General features: G+C 43.5%; 1 protein-coding gene across 2 annotated transcripts in view; it reads right to left on the reverse strand.

Moving 5' to 3' along the window:
* Window positions 1-25684, reverse strand: part of DARS1 (aspartyl-tRNA synthetase 1) — a 102694-nt gene that overhangs the window by 51360 nt on the left and 25650 nt on the right. For both annotated transcript variants that reach the window (XM_056533321.1, XM_056533320.1), the window contains exons 2-5: window positions 18010-18106; window positions 12703-12732; window positions 10419-10476; window positions 4321-4413 (exon numbers count right to left, since the gene is read on the reverse strand). In XM_056533321.1, coding sequence (XP_056389296.1) covers window positions 4321-4413; window positions 10419-10476; window positions 12703-12732; window positions 18010-18106 — 278 coding nt within the window. The remainder of the gene's footprint in view (window positions 1-4320; window positions 4414-10418; window positions 10477-12702; window positions 12733-18009; window positions 18107-25684) is intronic.

The raw sequence follows: 25684 nt of genomic DNA on the forward strand, positions 1-25684 counted from the left end.
GTGAAAGAAGCCTAATAGTAAGAATTAAAAAAAAATAATAATTTAAATTAGGATTATTTAAAAAAAAAAAATTAAATAAATATGTTATTCAAATTTGGATTATTTCATAATTACATTTTTTTTATTAGGATTATTTAAAAAAAATGTGTTAAAATTTGGATTATTTCATAAAAAAAAAAAAAAATTTTTGGGATTATTTAAAAAAAAAAAAGAAAAAAAAAAAAGGGGGTTCCAAAACGAGGAAATCTACATAAAAATGCTCCAAAAAGAAAAAGTAGTGGCATTTCAGCCCTGTCTGGTGCAGCAGCAGACGAGCGGCACCGTTTCCTCGGCGTGCCCGTGTTTGTCTGCAGTCACTCAGCGGAGCTGACAATCACTAATGGCATATACCCTTTCGTGTCACAATGGGTTTCGGGCCTGGTATAGTGTAAGAATGTTTACTTTGCAAGACTAAAATAACATGACATTTGGGAAATGTGCGCCACGCCTGCAGAGCCCAGACCGGGTGGCCGAAAGATTGGGTGGGGGGGGGGGGGGGGGGACGTCATCTTTACGGCTGAGAACCTCCGTTAATATTCCGAATCCTACTCCCACATAGGAACTACTGACCTGAAATAAAGAACCTTTAGCCCTTGGTTTCATTTCTTACGTGTCATGATTTAAAGATAAGTTTAACCAAGCAATTAAAAAAATAAAAAATTAAAATAAAAAAAAGGTTTCCTGTTGTAGCAACATAACACAAAAATGTACGCAACACTGTGCGCAATCATCCCGCATTACCTATTGCGCTGGAGGCGAAAAACAGATACAGCTGTGGGTTTGCTACAATTGCATCTACAAGTCTAGACAATCCTTGGGGAGTTTAACAGTACGGACCCTAGACTGATACATTTAAAAGGATGTAGCAATTGTAGCAAATATCAAAGCAGAAAAATTGTGTTGCCATGGAGACGTGACATGTTCTAGGCCAACGTTTCTCAAAAGGAGGGCCTTCAGCTGTTGCAAAACTACAACTCCCAGCATGCCCGGACAGCCAAAGGCTGTCCGGGCATGCTGGGAGTTGTAGTTTTGCTACAGCTGGAGGCACACTGGTTGGGAAACACTGTCCTAGGCATGTGTCAAAATCCATCACTTACCACACACTTTCTCTGCTCTGTGACTATGTAAGGAATATGGCCCCATAGACACAGATTTTAAAGGGGTACTTCAGTGGAAATTATTATTATTATTATTATTTAGAGATGAGCGAACTTACAGTAAATTCGATTCGTCACGAACTTCTCGGCTCGGCAGTTGAAGACTTTTCCTGCATAAATTAGTTCAGCCTTCAGGTGCTCCGGTGGGCTGGAAAAGGTGGATACATTCCTAGGAAAGAGTCTCCTAGGACTGTATCCACCTTTTCCAGCCCACGGGAGCACCGGAAAGCTGAACTAATTTATGCAGGATAAGTCATCAACTGCCGAGCCGAGAAGTTTGTGACGAATTGAATTTACTGTAAGTTCGCTCATCTCTATTATTATTATTATTATTTTTTTTTTTTTTTAAATCAAATGGTGCAAGAAAGTTAAACAGATTTGTAAATGATTTCTATTAAAAAATCTTTACCCTTCCAGTACTTATTAGCTGCTATATACTAGAGAGGAAATTCTTTTCTTTTGAGGAAAAAAAAAAGTGTATAAAAAAAAAAAAGTAAAAAAATGTTTTAAAAAATATAAAAAAATCCCTCCCCTAATACGAAATTCTAATCACCCCTCGTTTCCCATTTTTGAAATAAAACACTGTACAAAAATAATAAAATAAAAAAATACAAATATTTGGTATCACCACGTGCGTATTTGTCCGAACTATTATGTTTCTGATCCTGCACAATGAATGGCATAAACGCAAAAAATTCCAAACGCCAAAATTGCTGATTCTTTTGTTACATTACATCCACCAAAAATTTTATAAAAAGTGATCAAAAAGCCAGAACTACACAAAAGTGGTACCGTTAAAAGCTACAGCTCATGGCGCAAAAAATAAATAAATAAATAAAAATAACACAGCTCCTCAGTGGGAAAATAAAAAAAGATATAGGGGTGAGAACCTGGTAATGAACAAAGTTTATTTTTTATCTTTAAAGTTTAAAAAATTTTTTTTTTTTACCATAAAATGAAACAAAAATGATTTAAGTTTGATATAATTGGAATCGTACTAATCCATGGAATAATGACGGCATGTCAGATTTACCGTATTTTGAACTCCTAAAAAATTATTTCCACACAAAATTGTGCAATCCCATATTATTTTTAATTTTGCCCTACATATAATTATTTTCTGGCTTTGTAATACATTGTATGATGAAAATAAAGAATTAAACAGAACAGAAAATAAGCGCTAATACAACTTTGTCAGTTGAAAAATAAAGTTATGGGTCTTAGAAGGTAAGGAGGGAAAAAACGTGAGCAAGAAAAAAAAATAGCTGGGTCATGAAAGGGTTAAAGGGGTACTCAACTGGAAAACATTTTTTTATTTTATTTTTTTTAAATCATCTGGTGCCAGAAAGTTAAACAGATTTGTAAATGACTTCTGTTTAAAAATCTTAATCCTTCCACTACTTATCAGCTGCTATTTGCTCCACAGGAAGTTCTTTTCTTTTTCAATTTCCTTTCAGTCTGACCACAGTGCTCTCTGCTGACACCTCTGTCCATGTCAGGAACTGTCCGGAGCAGGATAGGTTTGTTATGGGGATTTGCTTGTACTCTGGACAGTTCCTAAAATGGACATATATATATATATATATATATATATATATATATATATATATATATATAAATATATATATATAAATAAAAAAAAAAAATTCCAGTGGAGTATCCCTTTAAGGCCCCATCTGATTAAAACTTTTGACATGTCTCTTGTTTTGGAGGACCTGTCCTGTATTAACACAGACATCACATTGGTTTGAATGGGGTAATGTGTAATGCTTAAAGGGGTATTTCTGCCAAAGACATCTTATCCCCTATCCAAAGGATAGGGGATAAGATGTCTGATGGTGGGGGACCCGCCGCTGGGATCCCCCTGCGATCTCCGTGCAACACCTGCATTCTAGGCGGGGCTGTTGCTCCAGTCTGGGAAACCTCTGTATTGGGTGCTGCACGGAGATCGCGGTGGGCCCCTAGCGATCAGACATCTTGTCATAAGATGTCTTTGGCCGAAATACCCCTTTAATTTTCCCTGAGGAGGCACTACAGGGTAACTAATACTACGACCATGTCCACACAATGGAATCTGTCGGAAAAATTCTGCTGGGAAATTCTGTTGCAGCAGAGCCCCCTTGTTTTCAACGGGATTCTGCAGCACCGTACGACCAGCAGAATTTGTGTGGCGTAAATTCTGATTCCGGTCTCTGCACATAAACATGTCAATTCTTTTGTGGGAATCTGCTCGGAAATGCATTGTTGTCTATGGAGCGGTCCTAGCGCCGGCAGATGATGCTATTTCCGGAATGTCCGACAGTGTTTCCAGGAGGAAAATTCTGCTAAATTTCCAGCGTGTGAACATAGCCTTAGGGAATTTCTAAGGGCGGCCGGTGGTGACTGAATCAGTCGTCGCTAGGACCGCGCAGACATTGCCAATCCCAATAGACAAAGTCATTTTGCTGTCAATGGGATTCCGCTTCCCAGTGCGCACTACGGAATTTCGGAATCCGCTTGTGAAATTCCTCCTCTGAAAGAATGAACATGCTTAGTTTTTCGGCCAAGGAATTTCACTGGAGGAATGCCCCGCCTCTGAAATTCTGTAGTGTGCACTGTGAAGTGGACTCTGCTGCACCAGAATTTGTCCGCTTGGAAATTTTGCAGCATGCATGGGCCCTTAGGGAGCATTCACACTATGGAATCTCCGCCCGGAGGAGAACCAATCAGCACTAGGACCACACGGACATCACCAGTCCCCATAGACGGCAATGTATTCCGCAGCAAGAGCGAGCATGTTCATTCTTTCGGCAGAAGAATTCCAGTAGCGGAAGGTTCAGCCGCTAAAATTCAGCAGTGCGCATTGTGCAGCGGAGCCCCATTTACAGCAATAGGACTCTGCTGCACCAAAATTTCCCAGTGGAACTTCAAAGCACAATTCTACTTGGGAATTCTGTAGTGTGAATGCTCCCTTATTGGCAGATTACAGCTGATCCCTGGGGGGGGGGGGGGTCCCTGCATTAGGACATTTTATGATCAGTTTATAGTCAAGGTGGCCTTTCTAATGAGTTGCAAAAAAGAAGGAAATATGAATCAGAAAATCCTATAAACATGTCCGCTATACGGTGGGGATGTGAGCTCTTACCCTTCGCTCTGCTGGTGTGGACCCTGGCGCGGATCCAGACGGTTTCATCGGCTTTTTGCGGCGTCAGGTCTTTCACTCTCACAAGAACCCTCTCTGAAGGAGAAAAAAAAAAGAGAAATCACGGGTGTCATAAGTTTTATCTACAGATGCTGACACGGCTGATATTCAGCACAACATTAGCCCCTGTCTACAGAACCCATAAAGAAACCTGAGGAGGGAGAATTGATGGCGCATATAAAACAATGGAGGATCATACGGTTCCGAATAGATATAGAGGTAAAAACAGCCTAAATGTGTGCACCCTACAGATAAAGCTTCTGACACTCCTACAAGTCTCCATCAGTTTTGCGCTGTTGTCTAATTTGTGACAAGCCAGAGCCAAAGTGGGCCGGTTACTTTACAGTATGGTGGATGGCAATGCTAGGGGATGAGAAAGAATGCGGCCGCACTGTACTTAAAGGAGTATTCCGGGCAAAAACATTTTATCCCCTATCCAGAGGAGGGGATAAGATGTCTGATCGTGGGGGGCCCGCTGCTGAGACACCCGTGATCTCCCTGCAGCACCCGCATTCTATGCGGGTGCTGTACCTCCAGTTCCGGAAACCTCCGGGGATGGGACGTTACGCCACGCCCCCTCCATTCATGTCTATGGGAGGGGGCATGACGGCCATCACGCCCCCTCCCATAGACATGAATGGAGGGGGCGTGGCGTGATGTCACGTCCCCAGTTACGGAGGTTTCCGAAACTGGAGATTCAGCATAGAATGCGGGTGCTCCAGGGAGATCACCGGGGGTCACAGCAGCGGGCCCTCCCACTGTTTTTGCCCGGAATACCCATTTAAAGCAGTGTTTCCCAAACTGGGTGCCTAACTACTGGGGGCTTCAACCTAATATGAGGGATTTCCTAACTAACTACTGAAAGCTTCTACCTAATAGGGGGTTGAAGATTCCCTACCTACTGGCGGCTGCTACCCAATGGGATGGAGGGAGGGTGTAAGGGGTTTCCATACACACCTAATGCAGGAGTCTAATTAAAAGAGGATGATACCTAATAGGTAGGGATTCCCTACCAGCCTACCTACCGGGCGTTCTACCCAATAGGGAGGGGTTGCTTACCTACCTCCTGGGAGACTCTACCTAAAAGAGGGAATATCCTACCTAATTACTGGGGGCTTCTACCGAATAAGGAGGATTCTCTACCTAACAACTGGGGGGCTTCTACCTAATTTTGGTGATTCACGACCTTACTACCGTAGGCTTCTAACTAATAGGCAGGATTCCATGCTGGGAGTTGTAGTTTTGCAGCTGGAAGCAGACTGGTTGGGAAACACTGGTCTTCTATTACAACAATACCTGATAAAGTGTTAAAAACCAAACCAATGTTAGGGAGGTTAATGAGGAGCAACAATAAGTGTCGTATGCACAGGATCATATTTTTCCAACCCTGATAGTAAACAGGAGAGACTGTTCCTACACCTCTCAGTATATGAAGACGACCACATTGTGGAGGTTGCAGCACTACTATTTATCTCCCACACAACGTTCTCTATGTGGGTCACACAATGAATCACATCTGTCCTCCGGAGCTTTTTATGCAAAACTTGTTATGTAAGAATCAGCCCAAAGAAAACACAGCAACGGATATTGGGTATATATATATATATATATATATATATATATATAACATGGTATGATGGGAGTTGTAGTATTGTAAAAGCTAAATGGTAAAAAAATAAAATAAAAATTTAAACAGTGAGATGGGGACAGATGAGAGTTGTTGTTTGGCAACAGACACAAGTTGGAGACCAGTACTTTAAAGGGGTACTCCACTGGAAAACATTTTCTTTTAAATCAACTGGTGCCAGAAAGTTAAACAGATTTGTAAATTACTTCAATTAAAAAATCTTAATCCTTCCAGTACTTATCAGCTGCTGTATGCGCCACAGGAAGTTCTTTTCTGTCTGACCGCAGTGCTCTCTGCTGACACCTCTGTCCATGTCAGGAACTGTCCAGAGCAAGAGAGGTTTGCTTCTACTCTGGACAGTTCCTGACATGGACAGAGGTGTCAGCAGAGAGCGCTGTGGTCAGACAGAAAGGAAATTCAAAAAGAAAATAACTTCCTCTCTGGTACACAGCAGCTGATAAGTACTGGAAGGAATAAGATTTTTTTTATAGAAGTAATTTACAAATCTGTTTAACTTTCTGGCATCATTTGCTTTAAAGATTTTTTTTCCACAGCAAGCAGCAGAGTACCCCTTTAAGGTATTATAGGGTGTCGGCGCCTAATGGGAGTTGTAGTTGTGCAATAGCAAATGACGTACAGAATGGGGACCAAGACTAAGTGATCATAGGGTGTTGGTACGGACGGCAGTTTTAGTTCTGCAAGAGCTAAACAACCATATTTGGGAACCGATTTGGGAACCGAGTTGTAGTTTGCAGCAGCCTGGGCCTGAGTATGGGACAAAGGAGACTTGTAGCTTTGGAAAAGTTGAAGAGTCACAAGTAGAGGACCTGTGAAATAGGGGGTCATAGCATCTCAGGAACTGATGAGAGTTGTAGTTTTGAAACAGCTGGAGAGCTGCAGGTAGGAGAGCAGCACATTAAGGTGTTATAGGGTGTCAGAAAGCGGTGGGAGTTGTAGTCTGGGCTACAGAGTTTTGAGCATGAAAAAGGGGTTATAAGGTATTAGGGTCTAAGATGTAGCTCTGTAACAGCTGGAGAGTCATAGGTTGGGGTCCAGTGCTATAAGGGGTCATAGCATCTCAAGAGCTGATGGGGGTTGTAGTTTTGTAGCCACTGAAGAGTCACAGATTGGGGACTAGTGCTATAAGGGGTCAAAGCATCTCAGCAACTAATGGGGGTTGAAGTTTTGCAACACCTAGAGAGTCAAAGGGTCCAGTGCTATAGGGGGTTCATAGCATCTCCGAAACTGATGGGGGTTGTAGTTTTGCAAAAGCTGGAGAGTCACAGGTTAGGGTTCAGTGCTATAGGGGGGGGGGGGTCATAGCGTCTCCGAAACTGATGGGGGTTGTAGTTTTGCCACAGCTGGAGAGTCACAGGTTAGGGTCCAGTGCTATGGGGGGGGGGGGGGGGGGGGTCATAGCATCTCCGAAACTGATGGGGGTTGTAGTTTTGTAACAGATGGAGAGTCACAGGTTAGGCTCCAGTTCTATAGAGTAGTGGTCTTCAACCTGCGGACCTCCAGATGTTGCAAAACTACAACTCCCAGCATGCCCGGACAGCCATCGGCCAACATCTGGAAGTCCGCAGGTTGAAGACCACTGCTATAGAGGGTCATAGCATCTCGGAAACTGATAGTGGCTGTAGTTTTGCAACAGCTGGAGAGTCACAGGTTAGGGTCCAGTGCTATGGGGGGGGGGTCATAGCATCTCCAAAACTGATGGGGGTTGTAGTTTTGCAACAGCTGGAGAGTCACAGGTTAGGCTCCAGTGCAATAGAGCAGTGGTCTTCAACCAGCGGACCTCCAGATGTTGCAAAACTACAACTCCCAGCATACCCGGACAGCCAACGTATGCTGGGAGTTGTAGTTTTGCAACATCTGGAGGTCCGCAGGTTGGAGACCACTGCTATAGAGGGTCATAGCATCTCAGGATCTGATGGGGGTTGTAGTTTCTCAAGTGACAAGGTGTGATTCACGGATGTATACTTCCTGGCATTTCCAGTGAGAAACGGTCTAAACCCAAGAGCAGCAATACATATTCTCACACTCCGAGGTGCTAAACGCTTCATTTTCCTCACTTTGATCTCTGACACGACTATCTGCCTGTGTTGCTCTGTGGTCTGTACAGTCGAGCTGTTATTTATTTATTTATTTTTGCAGAAGGCGCCTCAGTTTAGTAAAAACACATTTCTTAAAATCTCTCACTCCCTCCTCGGCACCTGCACAGGTGAGACCCGTCTGAGGTGACGCTACCTGCAGGGACACGTATAGTAATAACTCCTAAATGGCGCATGGAATTCCCCCTAATAGCTCCCGGCTGATAATAAAAAGGACACGAAATTATTTGCAAATGTAATCCTCCCGAACCGACATCAACGATCAACCGTCCATTACCATTTCCCTTCTCTTTTCAGTTATGAATCCATTAAAACAATTTGTAACTTGCAAATTTTCGCCATAAAACAAACGCCCTGAGGAGCTTGTATTAAGCGAAGTATTAAAGGGGCGACGACGTGTGCTGTAATACTAAGCGCAGGACGACAGGGTGAGGCTCATCTGCTTGACTATAACTTAGGAAGTACTTACCTTTTATTTTTATATTTATCACCATATATAGAACCAACATATCCTTAAATGGGCACTCTCATTAAAGGGGTACTCCGGTGGAAAACATATTTTATAAAAATTTTTTTTTTTTATCAACCAGTGCCAGAAAGTTAAACAGATTTGTAAATTACTTCTATTAAAAAAAACTTAATCCTTCCAGTACTTATTAGCTGCTGAATACTACAGAGGAAATGATTTTCTTTTTGGAACACAGAGCTCTCTGCTGACATCAAGAGCACAGTGCTCTCTGCTGACATCTCTGTCCATTTTAAGAACTGTCCAGAGTAGGAGAAAATCCCCATATGCTGCTCTGGACAGTTCCTAAAATGGACAGAGATGTCAGCAGAGAGCTCTGTGTTCCAAAAGGAAGAAGAATTTCCTCTGTAGTATTCAGCAGTATTCACAGTACCCCTTTAAAACTCATTTTTTGCTATTGCACTCATTATGGTAAATAAAAAAAATCTTTCTAATGTACTTTATGTTTAATTTGCATTTAAAAAAGCTGCCACTAGGTGTCTCCCTACTTGTACAGAGCACATTTCCCCCATCTCTTGCACAGACTTTGGACTCCTGCTGACCTGGCAGAAGTCCAAAATCAGGAAATGCTGAGAGAGGGGGGGGGGGATGCAAACTTAGCCAATCATAGCTCACCACACACTGAACTGCTCTGGGCTGTATGTAGCAGAGTGAGGGAGGAAGTTCTCCCCTGTGTGGCTTCAGATGATGTCACACCTGCTGGGGAACGCCCCTTCCCAGTCTGTGAACCTGAACCTGAGGCTAAGCAGAAAATACAGAGCAATATCAAGGTAGAAAAGTAACAAATAATAAAAATAAAGGCAGGGGGTGGTTTATCATGATAGGGGCAGAGAACTGGGAGGATTATAAAATGTAACAAGATCATGAGAGGTACTCTTTAAGCACTGTACAAAGATTGACATTGCTCACATTAATCCCTTTCCCCATTGGGGTTCACAATCTATATACAAACTAACCAGTATGCTTTTGGAGTCTGGAAGGAAACTTGGAGTACCTGGAACCGTGTTTCCCAACCAGGGTATCTCCAGCTGTTGCAAAACTACAACTCCAAGCATACCAGGACAGTCTTTGGCTGTGAAGGTATGCTGGGGGTTGTAGTTTTGCAGCAGCTAGAGAGATACACAGATTTGGATACAATGCTTAAAGGGGCACTCCGCTGCTCAGTGTCTGAAACAAACAGTTCTGAACGCTGGAGCCGGGAGCTCGCAATGTCATAGCCCTGCCCCCTCAATGCATATCTATGGGAAGGGCGGGGCGGCTGTGGGAGGGGGCGTGGCTATGATGTCACAAGCTTCCGGCACAGGCTCCAGTGTTCCGAACAGTTTGTTCCAAACACTGAGCAGCGGAGTACCCCTTTAAGGCATTATGGAAGTTGTAGTTTTGCAACAGCTTGAGACACAAGGTTGGGGATCACGGTATTAGGGCATTATGGGAGTTTTAGTTTTGCAACAATGGAAAGCCACATGTTGGAGATAATGGCTCAGGGTATGCTGGGAGCTGCAGTTTTGCAATAGATGGAGAACGGCAAGTAGAGGAATACTGTACTGCATGAGGACGCAACGTTTTTTTTTTCTGATCACAGAAATCCAATTTAGGCCTCTCGCCCCCCACCCCAAACTTCCTACGATTGCGGTTCACATATCACATGTGTTATTGCTGTGATATTTTAACATTCTGAACAATACGTAGCCAGCACCCCTGCTTTATGCAGGTAAATCCTTCAAAGGAGAAACCAGAAAGAGGAGATTTGTATCTAAATTCTGAATATACATACCAGGTTTCTCTTGAGACTGTATCATCGGAGAAACCCCATATCTGTCCTTCGCAAAGTCCTGTATAAAGAGACATCACATTAAATACATAGACTGTAACGTGGTGATGTAATTAATTAAAAAGAGGGGCATGTAATGTCCAAGTAATAAAGAAACAAATAATTCTCCCTATACGGGGAACCACAGATCCCAGCAACCATGGGTGACTGTCGGCCATTTCTGCTGTGATCTCATGGGGACATGTCCTCCCCAAAAATGACCTAGTGAAGGAGGATGAGAACCGCTGCCAAGAACCGTTTACTTGGAGTCTCCTCATCCTCTATATAACAGGTTCTTTCACTGCGGCTGCCAAAACCTCATTAAGATCACGCAGAATTATTAAAACAAACATCCGTGACCTTATTCTATTGCTGGCACAAAACTCACGCTGCTCCCCGTAGAGGATTCATTTTTTGCATTGTTACCTAAAACAACTAAACTGAAATATCTATTGTAAACAGGGTAGGAAGTCCTTGAGTGGTAGCTTATCTGAGAAAGTTGGGTGATAGCTTTCCCAAACTCCTGAATAGAAAGCTATCCTGTACTGATCCTGAGTTATATTCTGTATTATACTCCAGAGCTGTACTCACTATTCTGCTGGTGAGGTCACTGTGTACATACATTACATTACTTATCCTGTACTGATCCTGAGTTATATCCAGTATTATACTCCAGAGCTGTACTCACTATTCTGCTGGTGAGGTCACTGTGTACATACATTACATTACTTATCCTGTACTGATCCTGAGTTATATTCTGTATTATACTCCAGAGCTGTACTCACTATTCTGCTGGTGAGATAACTGTGTACATACATTACCTTACTTATCCTGTACTGATCCTGAGTTATATTCTGTATTATACCCCAGAGCTGTACTCACTATTCTGCTGGTGGGGTCACTGTGTACATACATTACATTACTTATCCTGTACTGATCCTGAGTTATATCCTGTATTATACTCCAGAGCTGTACTTACTATTCTGCTGGAGAGGTCACTGTGTACATACATTACATTACTTATCCTGTACTGATCCTGAGTTATATCCTGTATTATACTCCAGAGTTGTACTCACTATTCTGCTGGTGAGGTCACTGTGTACATACATTACATTACTTATCCTGTACTGATCCTGAGTTATATCCTGTATAATACTCCAGAGCTGTACTCGCTATTCTGCTGGTGAGGTCACTGTGTACATACATTACATTACTTATCCTGTACTGATCCTGATTTATATCCTGTATTATACTCCAGAGCTGTACTCACTATTCTGCTGGTGAGGTCACTGTGTACATACATTACATTACATTACTTATCCTGTACTGATCCTGAGTTATATCCTGTATTATACTCCAGAGTTGTACTCACTATTCTGCTGGTGAGGTCACTGTGTACAGATCATTACATTACTTATCCTGTACTGATCCTGAGTTATATCCTGTATTATACTCCAGAGCTGTACTCACTATTCTGCTGGTGAGGTCACTGTGTACAGATCATTACATTACTTATCCTGTACTGATCCTGAGTTATATCCTGTATTATACTCCAGAGCTGTACTCACTATTCTGCTGGTGAGGTCACTGTGTACATACATTACATTACTTATCCTGTACTGATCCTGAGTTATATCCTGTATTATACTCCAAAGCTGTACTCACTATTCTGCTGGCGGGGTTACTGTATATACATTACATTACTTATCCTGTACTGATCCTGAGTTATATCCTGTATTATACTCCAGAGCTGTGTTCACTATTCTGCTGGTGAGGTCACTGTGTACATACATTACATTACTTATCCTGTACTGATCCAGAGTTATATCCTGTATTATACTCCAAAGCTGTACTGTACTACTATTAATTCTGTAGTGCTCTTGCCAAGATACATGATAAAACCACTAACAGAGTCTAAGACGTAAACCTGATGGACGACACAAATGTTCTGGGTCCACACTATGTACATTTAGGCTAATACAGGAGACCTCTCTCTATGATATTAATAGGGCGTATGGACTGAGGCTTCTTATTGACTACATGAATAGATGATGTGGTACATTAAGATCAGGAGTTTCACTTCTCATATCTGGAGTGTACATTGGAAACAGAATAGACGTGTCAGCTTAGAGGGTCGTGCAGAACGTGACACTACATAGTAGAATGTGTTACACCTGGCAGCTTACTAAAACCACACTGAGGGGCAAGAAGACGCGTCCCTGTAGGGGCTGACATGGTAGGCACTTACCTCTCCTTCATCAGCCTGCTGTTCTGAGGCCTGAAATAAAAAAGAGAAAGGACTGAGTGAGAGAAAGTCACTAAATCCACAAATATATATATATAAACTGTTAACCCCTTAAGGACTCATTTTGACCTCAAGGACACAGCCAATTTTATTTTTCTGTTTTTGTTTTTTCCTCGCCTTCTAAAATCCATAACTCTTTTATATTTCTATTCACAGACCCATATGAGGGCTTATTTTTTGCATGACCATCACTCATTTTACCTTAAAATGTATGGTAAACCCCCCCCAAAAAAATTGTGTGTACACTTTACGGTAAACATGACATGTTTTCTTTATTCTCTGGGTCAATATGATTGAAATGATACCCATGGTTACATACATTTCTATTATTGTGCGGCTAAAAAATCTCCAATTTTTTATTTTATTTTTTTACAAAATCAGTCCGTTTATAATTGCCCTATTTTGACGATCCTCTAACTTTCTTATTTTTCTGTATTCAGGGATGTGTGAGGGCTAATTTTTGCGCCATGATCTGTAGTTTGCATATATGTGACTATTTGATCGCTCTTTATTACATTTTTTTGCAGTTTGATGTGACAAAAAAGCAGACATTTTGGACTTTTTAAGTGCTGCATTTCCGCAGATGCCATGATCTCTTTTGATCACGGCATCTGAGGGGTTAATGGCATACATCAGCGCAATCGCTGATGTCTGCCATTACCGGCAGGTTTGTGGCTGCTGACAGCCACCTGTTTTCGCGGCACAGTGACACAATACAGCGCCGTACATTTATGGTGCGTGTCCTTAAGGGGTTAATTTCATTAAACTTAATTATACATTTTTGGGAGGGGTGGATGGATTTTTACTTTTAAATGATATTTATTACTTTAGATTTCCTATTTCTGTGCATGTAAAAAGGTAATCCCTAAGGAAGCGTCTCCAAACAAGTATGCTCCTAGAATGCTGGGGGTTGTAGTTCTGCATCAGCTGGAGGAACACTGGTTGGGAAATACTACTCTAAGAGTCCCACATCTGAGATGGATTTGTGGTTGTTCCAACTTGTGTGCAGCAATGTAACCATATCTACTTACCCTTTGTGCAATGGACACAATGCAACATATGACACAGCTAAAGGAGCAGTGTAGCCCAAGATTGACTGGGATTCTAACTGGCAAGAGTGAGGCCCATGGCTGTCCCATGGCTAAGAGTGAGGCCCATGGCTGTCCCATGGCTAAGAGCGAGGCCCATGGCTAAGAGCGAGGCCCAAGGCTAAGAGGGAGGCCCATGGCTGTCCCATGGCTAAGAGCGAGGCCCATGGCTAAGAGCGAGGCCCATGGCTAAGAGCGAGGCCCATGGCTAAGAGCGAGGCCCATGGCTAAGAGCGAGGCCCATGGCTAAGAGCGAGGCCCATGGCTAAGAGCGAGGCCCATGGCTAAGAGCGAGGCCCATGGCTAAGAGCGAGGCCCATGGCTAAGAGCGAGGCCCATGGCTAAGAGCGAGGCCCATGGCTAAGAGCGAGGCCCATGGCTAAGAGCGAGGCCCATGGCTAAGAGCGAGGCCCATGGCTAAGAGCGAGGCCCATGGCTAAGAGCGAGGCCCATGGCTAAGAGGGAGGCCCATGGCTAAGAGGGAGGCCCATGGCTAAGAGGGAGGCCCATGGCTAAGAGGGAGGCCCATGGCTAAGAGGGAGGCCCATGGCTAAGAGGGAGGCCCATGGCTAAGAGGGAGGCCCATGGCTAAGAGGGAGGCCCATGGCTGTCCCACGGCTAAGAGCGATGCCCACGGCTAAGAGCGAGGCCGACGGCTAAGAGCGAGGCCCACGGCTAAGGCAGAGTTCACACCACGTTTTTGCAGTACAGTTACCATATACATTTTCAATTTGAAAACGGCACGGAACCGTATTGAAAACCGTATGCATTGACTCTCCATTCAAAACAGTATGCCAAACGATGCATCAGGTTGTGTCCGTTTTGCATTCTGTATGGTTTCGTCAGTTTATTTTCCTGTACCCAAAAACCGTAGCCTAGCACATATTGAAACTAGGGCTGCACCGATTAATCAATGTAATCGATTAAAATCGATAACAGGATTCATTGTAGACGAATCCTGTTATCGACTAATCGCCCAATTCGTTGTCTGCCGTCAGTGGCGTCAGTGAATGAATGAAGCCGACATCTCCCGCATATAGGCTACATTCATTCGTTTATTCACCGCCGCCCAACATGTCCCCGCCGCTGCCCTGCTCCTAGTGCAATCAGCGCAGCGCCGGGTGGGGGCTGTGGTCTAAAGGGGGGTCCCTGCGGTGGCGGCAGCAGGGCCCCCCCTTTAGACCGCAGCCCCCACCCTTGTAGACAGCTCACCTGCAGCTGTCCTCTGTCGGGGCTGCCGTTCCGCTGCACAGTTTTAGCGTCCGCATCACGTTGTCCTATGGAGGAGCATGTGACATACACGTCACTCCACTCCTCCCCTGCGCCCGGCGTAACGTTACAGAGGAAGCAGAGTGACGTGTGTGTCACATGGTCCTCCATAGGACTACATGATGCGGACGCTGGAACTGTGCAGCGGAGCGGCAGCCCCGACAGAGGACAGCTGTAGGTGAGCCGTCTACAAGGGTGGGGGCTGCTCTCTAAAGGGGGACGCTGCTCTCTAAAGGGGGGCACTGCTATCTACAAGGGTGGGGGCTGCAGTCTAAAGGGGGGCCCTGCTGTCTACAAGGGTGGGGGCTGTGGTCTAAAGGGGGGCCCTGCTGTCTACAAGGGTGGGGGCTGCTCTCTAAAGTGGGGCCCTGCGGTCTAAAGGGGGGGGCCTGCTGTCTAAAGGGGGGGGGGCCTCCTGTCTAAAGAGGGGGGGCCCGCTGTCTAAAGGGGGGGGGCCTGCTGTCTAAAGGGGGGGGGCCCTGCTGTCTAAAGGAGGGGGGCTCTACTGTCTAAAGGGGGGGGGGCTGCTGTCTAAAGGGGGGGGGGGCCTGCTGTCTAAAGGAGGGGGGCTGCTGTCTAAAGGGGGGGGCCTGCTGTCTAAGGGGGGGGGGGGGCGCCTGCTGTCTAAAGGGGGGGGCCCTGCTGTCTAAAGGGGGGGCCCTGCTGTCTAAAGGGGGGGCCTGCTGTCTAAAGGGGGGGTGGGCTGCTGTCTAAAGGGGGGGGCCTTGCTGTCTAAAGGGGGGCCCTGCTGTCTAAAGGGGGGGGGCTGCTGTCTAGAGGGGGGGTTCCTGCTGTCTAAAGGGGGGGCCCTGCTGTCTAAAGGGGTCTGTAAAAGCAATGGATTGCAGTCTGCACATACACGTGTATAGGAGTGCTATATTTAAAAAAAAGTAAAAAAAAAAAAAAATATGTAAATTTACTGCTCCCCAATAAAAATTAGCTTCTCCTTTTCCTATTGCTATACAAAAAAAGTAAAATAATTTTTTCTTTTACATATTTGATACCCCCGTATGGCTAACTGTCTGAACTATTAAAATATTAGTAAATCATTAAAAAAAAATGTTAGAGTTCAGACAGTTACCCATGCGGCAATATCAAATTTACGGAGGTTTCTGTACAGGATCATTAATAATGACAGCAACCGGCGTAAACGTAAACGGGAACTGTATTACAAAAACGTGGTGTGAACCCAGCCGAAGAGTGAGGCCCATTGCCGGCCCATGGCTGTCCCTTAATCCCCTTTGCAGGAGGATGATTATTAAAGGAGAACGCCAGACCATAAAAATTGTCCCCCATAGTGGCGGCAGTAAAAAAATAAAGATGTACATACCTTCCTCCGCTCCCCCGGGGCCTCCGGTAACCGTCTCCGGTCTCTGCCGCAATCCACTTCCTGGTTGCCGGTGGTCGGATGAATCAGCCAATCACCAGCCGCAGTGCAGTGCGACTCGGCCGGCGATAGGCTGATCGGCAGTGTGAAAACGCTTCAGGACACAAAATTCTTCACTACACCGGCACCTGCGGCCGAAAACGTCACACTGCCGCTCAGTCTATCACTGGCCGAGTCAGTGCAGCACCCACCTGTATCTGCTTCCGGCAGTGCTGGAGGTTCTGGCTCCCAACCACAGGAACGGAAGATCGTGATGTCACGGCTCCGCCCCCGTGTGACATCACGCTCCGCCCCCTCAATGCAAGCCTATGGGAGGGGGCGTGACAGCTGTCAGGCCCCCTCCCATAGGCTTGCATTGAGGGGGCGGAGCGTGATGTCACACGGGGGCAGAGCCGTGACGTCACAATGCTCCGGCCCCGCGACCGACAGTAATCAGAGAGCATAAGATGTCTAGGCGTCGGAGTACCCCTCTTTAAAGGGGTATTCCAGGAAAAAAACTTTTTTTATATATATTAACTGGTTCCAGAAAGTTAAACAGATTTGTAAATTACTTCTATTAAAAAATCTTAATCCTTTCAGTACTTATGAGCTTCTAAAGTTAAGGTTGTTCTTTCTGTCTAAGTCCTCTCTGATGACACCTGTCTCGGGAAACGCCCAGTTTAGAAGCAAATTCCCATAGCAAACCTCTTCTAAACTGGGCGTTTCCCGAGACATGTGTCATCAGAGAGCACTTAGACAGAAAAGAACAACCTAAATTTCAGAAGCTCATAAGTACTGAAAAGATTAAGATTTTTTAATAGAAGTAATTTACAAATCTGTTTAACTTTCTGGCTAACTGCTCAATGATGATGTCACGTCACGGGAGCTGTGCATGATGGGAGAATATCCCTTGCATGATGGGAGAATATCCCCATAGGAGCTGGACAGCTCCCGGGACGTGAGTCATCAGAAAGCAGGTAGGCAGAAAACAGCAACTCAAATTCAGAAGCTAATAACTATTGGAAGAATTAAGATTTTTTTAAATAGAAGTAATTTACAAATCTGTTTAACTTTCTGGAGCCAGTTGATATATAAAAAAAAGTTTTTTCCTGGAATACCCCTTTAATAAAAAAAAAATGTTTTCCAGTAGAGTACCCCTTTAAATTAAGAATAATTGCAAAGTGACTCCAGATAGAGCTGTGGGGTTCGATCTGTGACCATCCAGCTGTTGCAAAACTACAATGCCCAACATGCCCGGACAGCCGTTGGCTGTCCGGGCATGCTGGGCATTGTAGTTCTGCAACCGCTATAGGGCTGCAGGTTGGACACACTTGCACTAGAGCATGGTTGCTCAAGTTTAAATAGTGGTCTATGACCTCTGCAGGACATCTTTGACCACGACTATGATCAAATATAATGGCGGCGGGGGGGGGGGGGGGGTCATTGTTTATTGTGTCTAGCATTGTTTTCTCAGGGTGTTTGTTTAAGGGCGACTTAGAATAACAGAGCGAAGCGTCCAGCACTGACCAACTTGGCCTGTTTCTCAGCTTTCTTCGCTGCCTTCTCGGCTTCCTTCTGTTGTTTCTTCAGGGCTTTCTTGGACTGCGCCTGGTCCTCGGCCGCGCTGCAAAACACAAAGCGAGAATAGAGAGTGATGCCGGCGTGCAGCGTGCCATATTACGGGGCGACCTTGCCGCTTCCATTTACTATTTATTCTATTTGTTCCCCTTCCTGGAGGAAGTTTTTCAGTCAGTGGGAAACTCGTTCCCATTCATAGCCTCACGGCTGGTGCAGGGTTGGGGGGGGGGTTCACTTAATTCCTTTGTCTGGTAGAATGATTTGCTCGGTTTCTCTCCATTCATTCAAACATTTTTTTTTTCTCTCTTCCAGAAAATAAAAACAGGAAATTTCTAGGGAAACAAGTGCTTGGAAATAATAAGATTAGGAGATTTCTTTTAACAAGGATTTCAATCGCAAAATAAAAGGAGTATCCTCTTCCAATTAGGACGCTGACAATGGCGCAGGATTCGGTGAACCCGGATGACTCCATGACCCTAATTTGGCACCGTGTATGATACAGGAGCTGAAATAAACCTGTCAGCAAAAAGCTCATTTCAACTATACTAGGAGCAAATAATGGAGAGATTAATATTATCTGCAACAAACATTCCATACTCCAGAGCTGTACTCACTATTCTGCTGGTGAGGTCACTGTGTACAAACATTATATTACTTATCCTGTACTGATCCTGAGTTATATCCTGTATTATACTCAAGAGCTGTACTCACTATTCTGCTGGTGAGGTCACTGTGTACATACATTAAATTACTTATCCTGTACTGATCCTGAGTTATATCCTGTATTATACTCCAGAGCTGTACTCACTATTCTGCTGGTGGGGTCACTGTGTACATACATTGCATTACTTATCCTGTACTGATCCTGAGTTATATCCTGTATTATACTCCAGAGCTGTACTCACTATTCTGCTGGTGAGGTCACTGTGTACATACATTAAATTACTTATCCTGTACTGATCCTGAGTTATATCCTGTATTATACTCCAGAGCTGTACTCACTATTCTGCTGGTGAGGTCACTGTGTACATACATTACATTACTTATCCTGTACTGATCCTGAGTTATATCCTGTATTATACTCCAGAGCTGTACTCACTATTCTGCTGGTGGGGTCACTGTGTACATACATTGCATTACTTATCCTGTACTGATCCTGAGTTATATCCTGTATTATACTCCAGAGCTGTACTCACTATTCTGCTGGTGAGATCACTGTGTACATACATTACATTACTTATTCTGTACTGATCCTGAGTTATATCCTGTATTATACTCCAGAGCTGTACTCACTATTCTGCTGGTGAGGTCACTGTGTACATACATTACTTATCCTGTACTGATCCTGAGTTATATCTTGTATTATACCCCAGAGCTGTACTCACTATTCTGCTGGTGGGGTCACTGTGTACATACATTACATGACTTATCCTGTACTGATCCTGAGTTATATCCTGTATTATACTCCAGAGCTGTACTCACTATTCTGCTGGTGGGGTCACTGTGTACATACATTGCATTACTTATCCTGTACTGATCCTGAGTTATATCCTGTATTATACTCCAGAGCTGTACTCACTATTCTGCTGGTGAGGTCACTGTGTACATACATTAAATTACTTATCCTGTACTGATCCTGAGTTATATCCTGTATTATACTCCAGAGCTGTACTCACTATTCTGCTGGTGAGGTCACTGTGTACATACATTACATTACTTATCCTGTACTGATCCTGAGTTATATCCTGTATTATACTCCAGAGCTGTACTCACTATTCTGCTGGTGGGGTCACTGTGTACATACATTGCATTACTTATCCTGTACTGATCCTGAGTTATATCCTGTATTATACTCCAGAGCTGTACTCACTATTCTGCTGGTGAGATCACTGTGTACATACATTACATTACTTATTCTGTACTGATCCTGAGTTATATCCTGTATTATACTCCAGAGCTGTACTCACTATTCTGCTGGTGAGGTCACTGTGTACATACATTACTTATCCTGTACTGATCCTGAGTTATATCTTGTATTATACCCCAGAGCTGTACTCACTATTCTGCTGGTGGGGTCACTGTGTACATACATTACATTACTTATCCTGTACTGATCCTGAGTTATATCCTGTATTATACTTCAGAGCTGTACTCACTATTCTGCTGGTGAGGTCACTGTGTACATACATTACATTACTTATCCTGTACTGATCCTGAGTTATAGCCTGTATTATACTCCAGAGCTGTACTCACTATTCTGCTGGTGAGATCACTGTGTACATACATTACATTACTTATCCTGTACTGATCCTGAGTTATATCCTGTATTATACCCCAGAGCTGTACTCACTATTCTGCTGGTGAGGTCACTGTGTACATACATTACTTATCCTGTACTGATCCTGAGTTATATCCTGTATTATACCCCAGAGCTGCACTCACTATTCTGCTGGTGAGGTCACTGTGTACATACATTACATTACTTATCCTGTACTGATCCTGAGTTATATCCTGTATTATACCCCAGAGCTGTACTCACTATTCTGTTGGTGAGGTCACTATGTACATACATTACATTACTTATCCTGTACTGATCCTGAGTTATATCCTGTATTATACTCCAGAGCTGTACTCACTATTCTGCTGGTGAGATCACTGTGTACATACATTACATTACTTATCCTGTACTGATCCCGAGTTATATCCTGTATTATACCCCAGAGCTGTACTCACTATTCTGCTGGTGAGGTCACTGTGTACATACATTACATTACTTATCCTGTACTGATCCTGAGTTATATCCTGTATTATACCCCAGAGCTGCACTCACTATTCTGCTGGTGAGGTCACTGTGTACATACATTACATTACTTATCCTGTACTGATCCTGATTTATATCCTGTATTATACTCCAGAGCTGTACTCACTATTCTGCTGGTGAGATCACTATGTACATACATTACATTACTTATCCTGTACTGATCCTGAGTTATATCCTGTATTATACTCCAGAGCTGTACTCACTATTCTGCTGGTGAGGTAACTGTGTACATACATTACATTACATATCCTGTACTGATCCTGAGTTATATCCTGTATTATACCCCAGAGCTGTACTCACTATTCTGCTGGTGGGGTCACTGTGTACATACATTACATTACTTATCCTGCACTGATCCTGAGTTATATCCTGTATTATACTCCAGAGCTGTACTCACTATTCTGCTGGTGGGGTCACTGTGTACATACATTACATTACTTATCCTGTACTGATCCTGAGTTATATCCTGTATAATACTCCAGAGCCGCATTCACAATTCTGCAGCTCTGGAGTATAATGTAGGATACAACCCAGGATCGGTACAAGAAATAAAACCTATTTACACAGTTATTCAGCATTTGCTCAGCTCTATAGGGGGAGATTTGTTAAAACCTGTCTATAGGACAAGTTGCTGAGTTGCCCATAGCAACCAATCAGATCGCTGCTTTCATTTCTAAAGAGATCTGTGGAAAATGAAAGCAGCGATCTGATTGGTTTCTATGGGCAACTCAGCAACTTGTCCTCTGCACAGGTTTTAATAACTCTTCCCCTATGGGGGAGATTTATCAAAACCTGTGTAGAGGCAACGCGGTGCAGTTACCCATAGCAACCAATCAGATCGCTGCTTTCATTTTCCACAGATCTCTTTAGAAATGAAAGAAGCGATCTGATTGGTTGCTATGGGAAACTGCACGGCTTTTCGTCTGCATCAGGTTTTGATAAATCTCCCCCATTATATCTATTTCTATGGGAGTTACAGGAATAGTGGAGCAGATATTCCCGATAAGCTCAGTCCCACAGGTCCTATGTATGTGTCATGAAAAGCGTGCGCTGATGGAAGATGAGCTCATGTATGATGGCGGCTCATGTGGCAGGTGAGGTGGGTGATCACTTGCTAATTACCTGTCTGGTAGAGATGATGCCGTCTAGACTGACAGGAGGGAAATCATAACGCGAGGAGCAGATTGTGCTACTTGACACCCATTGTATGTAATGAATTCACTGGGGCCTGGTCTGTATTGTTGGTTGATCCATCCCTTGGGGCACTCGTGTCAATGTGTCAGCCATAAAGGCTCCAACAACGGGTGACCGCATCCACATGACGCCCACATGGTCATCACCTTGTCATTCTTTATTATTGTGACAGTTCGATAGATACAGAGATATATATAGATAGATACTGTACTCGTCAAACTGTAGACCTCCAGCTGCTGCAAAACTACAACTCCTAGCATGCCCGGCATCCAGCTTTTCAAAGACACTGATATTTGTCAGTAGTCTGCAACCCAGTGTTTCCCAACCAGGGTGCCCCCAGCTGTTGCAGAACTACAACTCACAGCATGCCCTGACAGCCAATGGCTCCAACCCCTTGTTCTCCAGAAGGCTATCAGGGCATGCTGGGAGTTGTCATTTTGCAACAGCTGGAGGCACACTGTTTGGGAAACACTGAGATGGAGAATACCGCTATGAAGTAAAATTGTATTCTCTCCAGAAGGCTGTCTGGGCATGATGGGATTTGTAGTTTTGCAATAGCTGGAGGGACAAACGTTGGAGCGAATGTTTCCCAATCAGTGTGCCTCCAGCTGTTGCAAAACTACAACTCGCAGCATGTCCGGACAGCCTTTGGCTGTCCGGGCATGCTGGGAGTTGTAGTTTTGCAACAGCTGGAGGCGCACTGGTTGGGAAGCACTGCTCCAACCCCTTGCTCTCTGAAAGGCTGTCCGGACATGCTGGGAGTTTTAGTTCTGCAACAGCTGGAGGCACATTGGTTGGGAAACACTGGGATGGAGATTACTGACCAATACCAGTGCCTTTAAATCAGTGGCTCGCCAATTGTTTCCGAACTACAACTCCAAGCATGCCCTGATAGCTGTCTGGAGAGCAATGGGTCAGAGAATTTTGCTTTTTATAAGCGGTCTCTAACCATTGTGCATCCAGCTGTTACGAAACTACAACTCTCAGCATCCTCTGTCAGCCTTTTGGAGAGTAAGGGGTTGGTGCAAGGGCTGTCCGGGCATGCTGGGAGTTGTAGTTTTGCAACAGCTGGAGGTCCACACTTTGGAGGCCTAGGCTGCAGAACTATAAATAAATAGATATGGCTGAATACAATGAACGATCACTGCATTAGGAACACCTACTCACCAATGGGTCAATAGGTTGGTCCACCCTTTTGGGGGCAATCATGGCTTCAACTAGCCCCATGCCCAAATGAGTTGGATCAGGTATCAAAGCCCCTTTTATCATATCTTAAACATTGGGTTACAGTCCAGTCAGTTTTGGGGTGGTCAGGGCAGTGTGGAGAACTTATTGTTTTGTTCCTCCAATTACTCCCTAGGGATCAGAACCAGATGGCACAGAAAAAGTCCCCATAGCGTTCATTATTTAAAGGGGTACTCCATTGGAAAACATTATTATTATTATTTTTTTAATCAACTGAAGTAAATTAAACAGATTTGTAAATTACTTCTATTAAAAAATCTTAATCCTTCCAGTACTTATCAGCTGCTGTATGCTCCACAGGAAGTTCTTTTCTTTTGGAATTTCCTTTCTGTCTGACCACAGTGCTCTCTGCTGACACCTCTGTCCATTTTAGGAACTGTCCAGAGTAGGAGCAAATCCCCATGACAAACCTATCCTTCTCCGGACAGTTCCTGACATGGACAGAGGTGTCAGCAGAGAGCACTGTGGTCAGACAGAAAGGAAATTCTAAAAGAAAAGAACTTCCTCTGGAGTATATAGCAGCTGATAAGTACTGGAAGGATTAAGAATTTTTGATAGAAGTCATTTACAAATCTTTCTGGCATCAACTGATAAAAAAAAAAAAATGTTTTCCAGTGGAGTACCCCTTTAAGGATTGGTATGATGACCAATGACCCTAGGGCACACCTGGAAATCGCTCCCTAGACCATGACAATGTGCTGTTTAACCCCAAGGGTACCTCCATGGGATACGGCTTAGAGCTGTTTGCGCCAGATAGGATTCAGACTCTTCAGATGACCTTCTGTACGTGTCCAAGGTCCATCGACTTCTTTCCATGGTCCAGATGAGGCTTTGTTTGCAGTGATATGGGGTCCTCAGGGGTATCCTTGTTGGTCTTCAGCTATTGAAGCCTAGTCAGTGCCAGGTAAACCTCAAGGTTATTGGGGGAGATTTATCAAAACCTGTGTAGAGGAAGAGTGGTGCAGTTGCCCATAGCAACCAATCAGATCGCTTCTTTCATTTTGAAAGAGGGCTGTGAAAAATGAAAGAAGCGATCTTATTGGTTGTTATGGGCAACTGCACCACTCTTCCTCTACACGGGTTTTGATAAATCTCCCCCATTGTGTATATTTGTCTTATTTGCCCCTGTTGTACGGCTGGGTCAGATAGATCAACCAGAAGTGATCGCCTGCTGTGTGAACTTTTATTGGATGTCTGTCCATGGTTCATCCAGTCATCGAACATATTTGGTAGCCTGGTTTCGTAATAGTCAACAAGTGCGGCCGTATCTGTAATACTGGAACCAAACACCTCCGGACCCCAACAATCTGCCCACAGTAAAAGAGCAAATCATCATGTTTACCCCACGATCCTGACACGGCCACCACATGGGATCAGGTTATTGGTCACAAGATGTCAGGTGTTCCTAATGCAGTGATAGTTCAGTGTAGACGGATATGAGATAGATTTATATAGGTTAGATACATGGATAGATAGATACAAGATAGATTGAAAGATACATATAAGAGATGATATATAGATACATAGATCGATACATATATAGAGATAGATATGAGATAGATAGATAGATATGAGATAGATAGATAGATAGATAGATATGAGATAGATAGATAGATAGATATGAGATAGATAGATAGATAGATATGAGGTAGATAGATAGATATGAGGTAGATAGATAGATATGAGGTAGATAGATATATGAGGTAGATAGATATATGAGGTAGATAGATATATGAGGTAGATAGATATATGAGGTAGATAGATATATGAGGTAGATAGATATATGAGGTAGATAGATATATGAGGTAGATAGATATATGAGGTAGATAGATATATGAGGTAGATAGATATATGAGGTAGATAGATATATGAGGTAGATAGATAGATAGATATGAGGTAGATAGATAGATATGAGGTAGATAGATAGATATGAGGTAGATAGATAGATATGAGGTAGATAGATAGATATGAGGTAGATAGATAGATATGAGGTAGATAGATAGATATGAGGTAGATAGATAGATATGAGGTAGATAGATAGATATGAGGTAGATAGATAGATATGAGGTAGATAGATAGATATGAGGTAGATAGATAGATATGAGGTAGGTAGATAGATAGATATGAGGTAGATAGATAGATATGAGGTAGGTAGATAGATATATATGAGGTAGGTAGATAGATATGGGGTAGATAGATAGATATGAGGTAGATAGATAGATATGAGGTAGATAGATAGATATGAGGTAGGTAGATAGATATGAGGTAGGTAGATAGATATGAGGTAGGTAGATAGATAGATAGATAGATAGATATGAGGTAGGTAGATAGATAGATATGAGGTAGGTAGATAGATAGATATGA

The sequence above is a fragment of the Hyla sarda genome, chromosome 8 (genome assembly GCF_029499605.1).
Source record: "Hyla sarda isolate aHylSar1 chromosome 8, aHylSar1.hap1, whole genome shotgun sequence".
Classification (NCBI taxonomy): Eukaryota; Metazoa; Chordata; class Amphibia; order Anura; family Hylidae; genus Hyla; species Hyla sarda.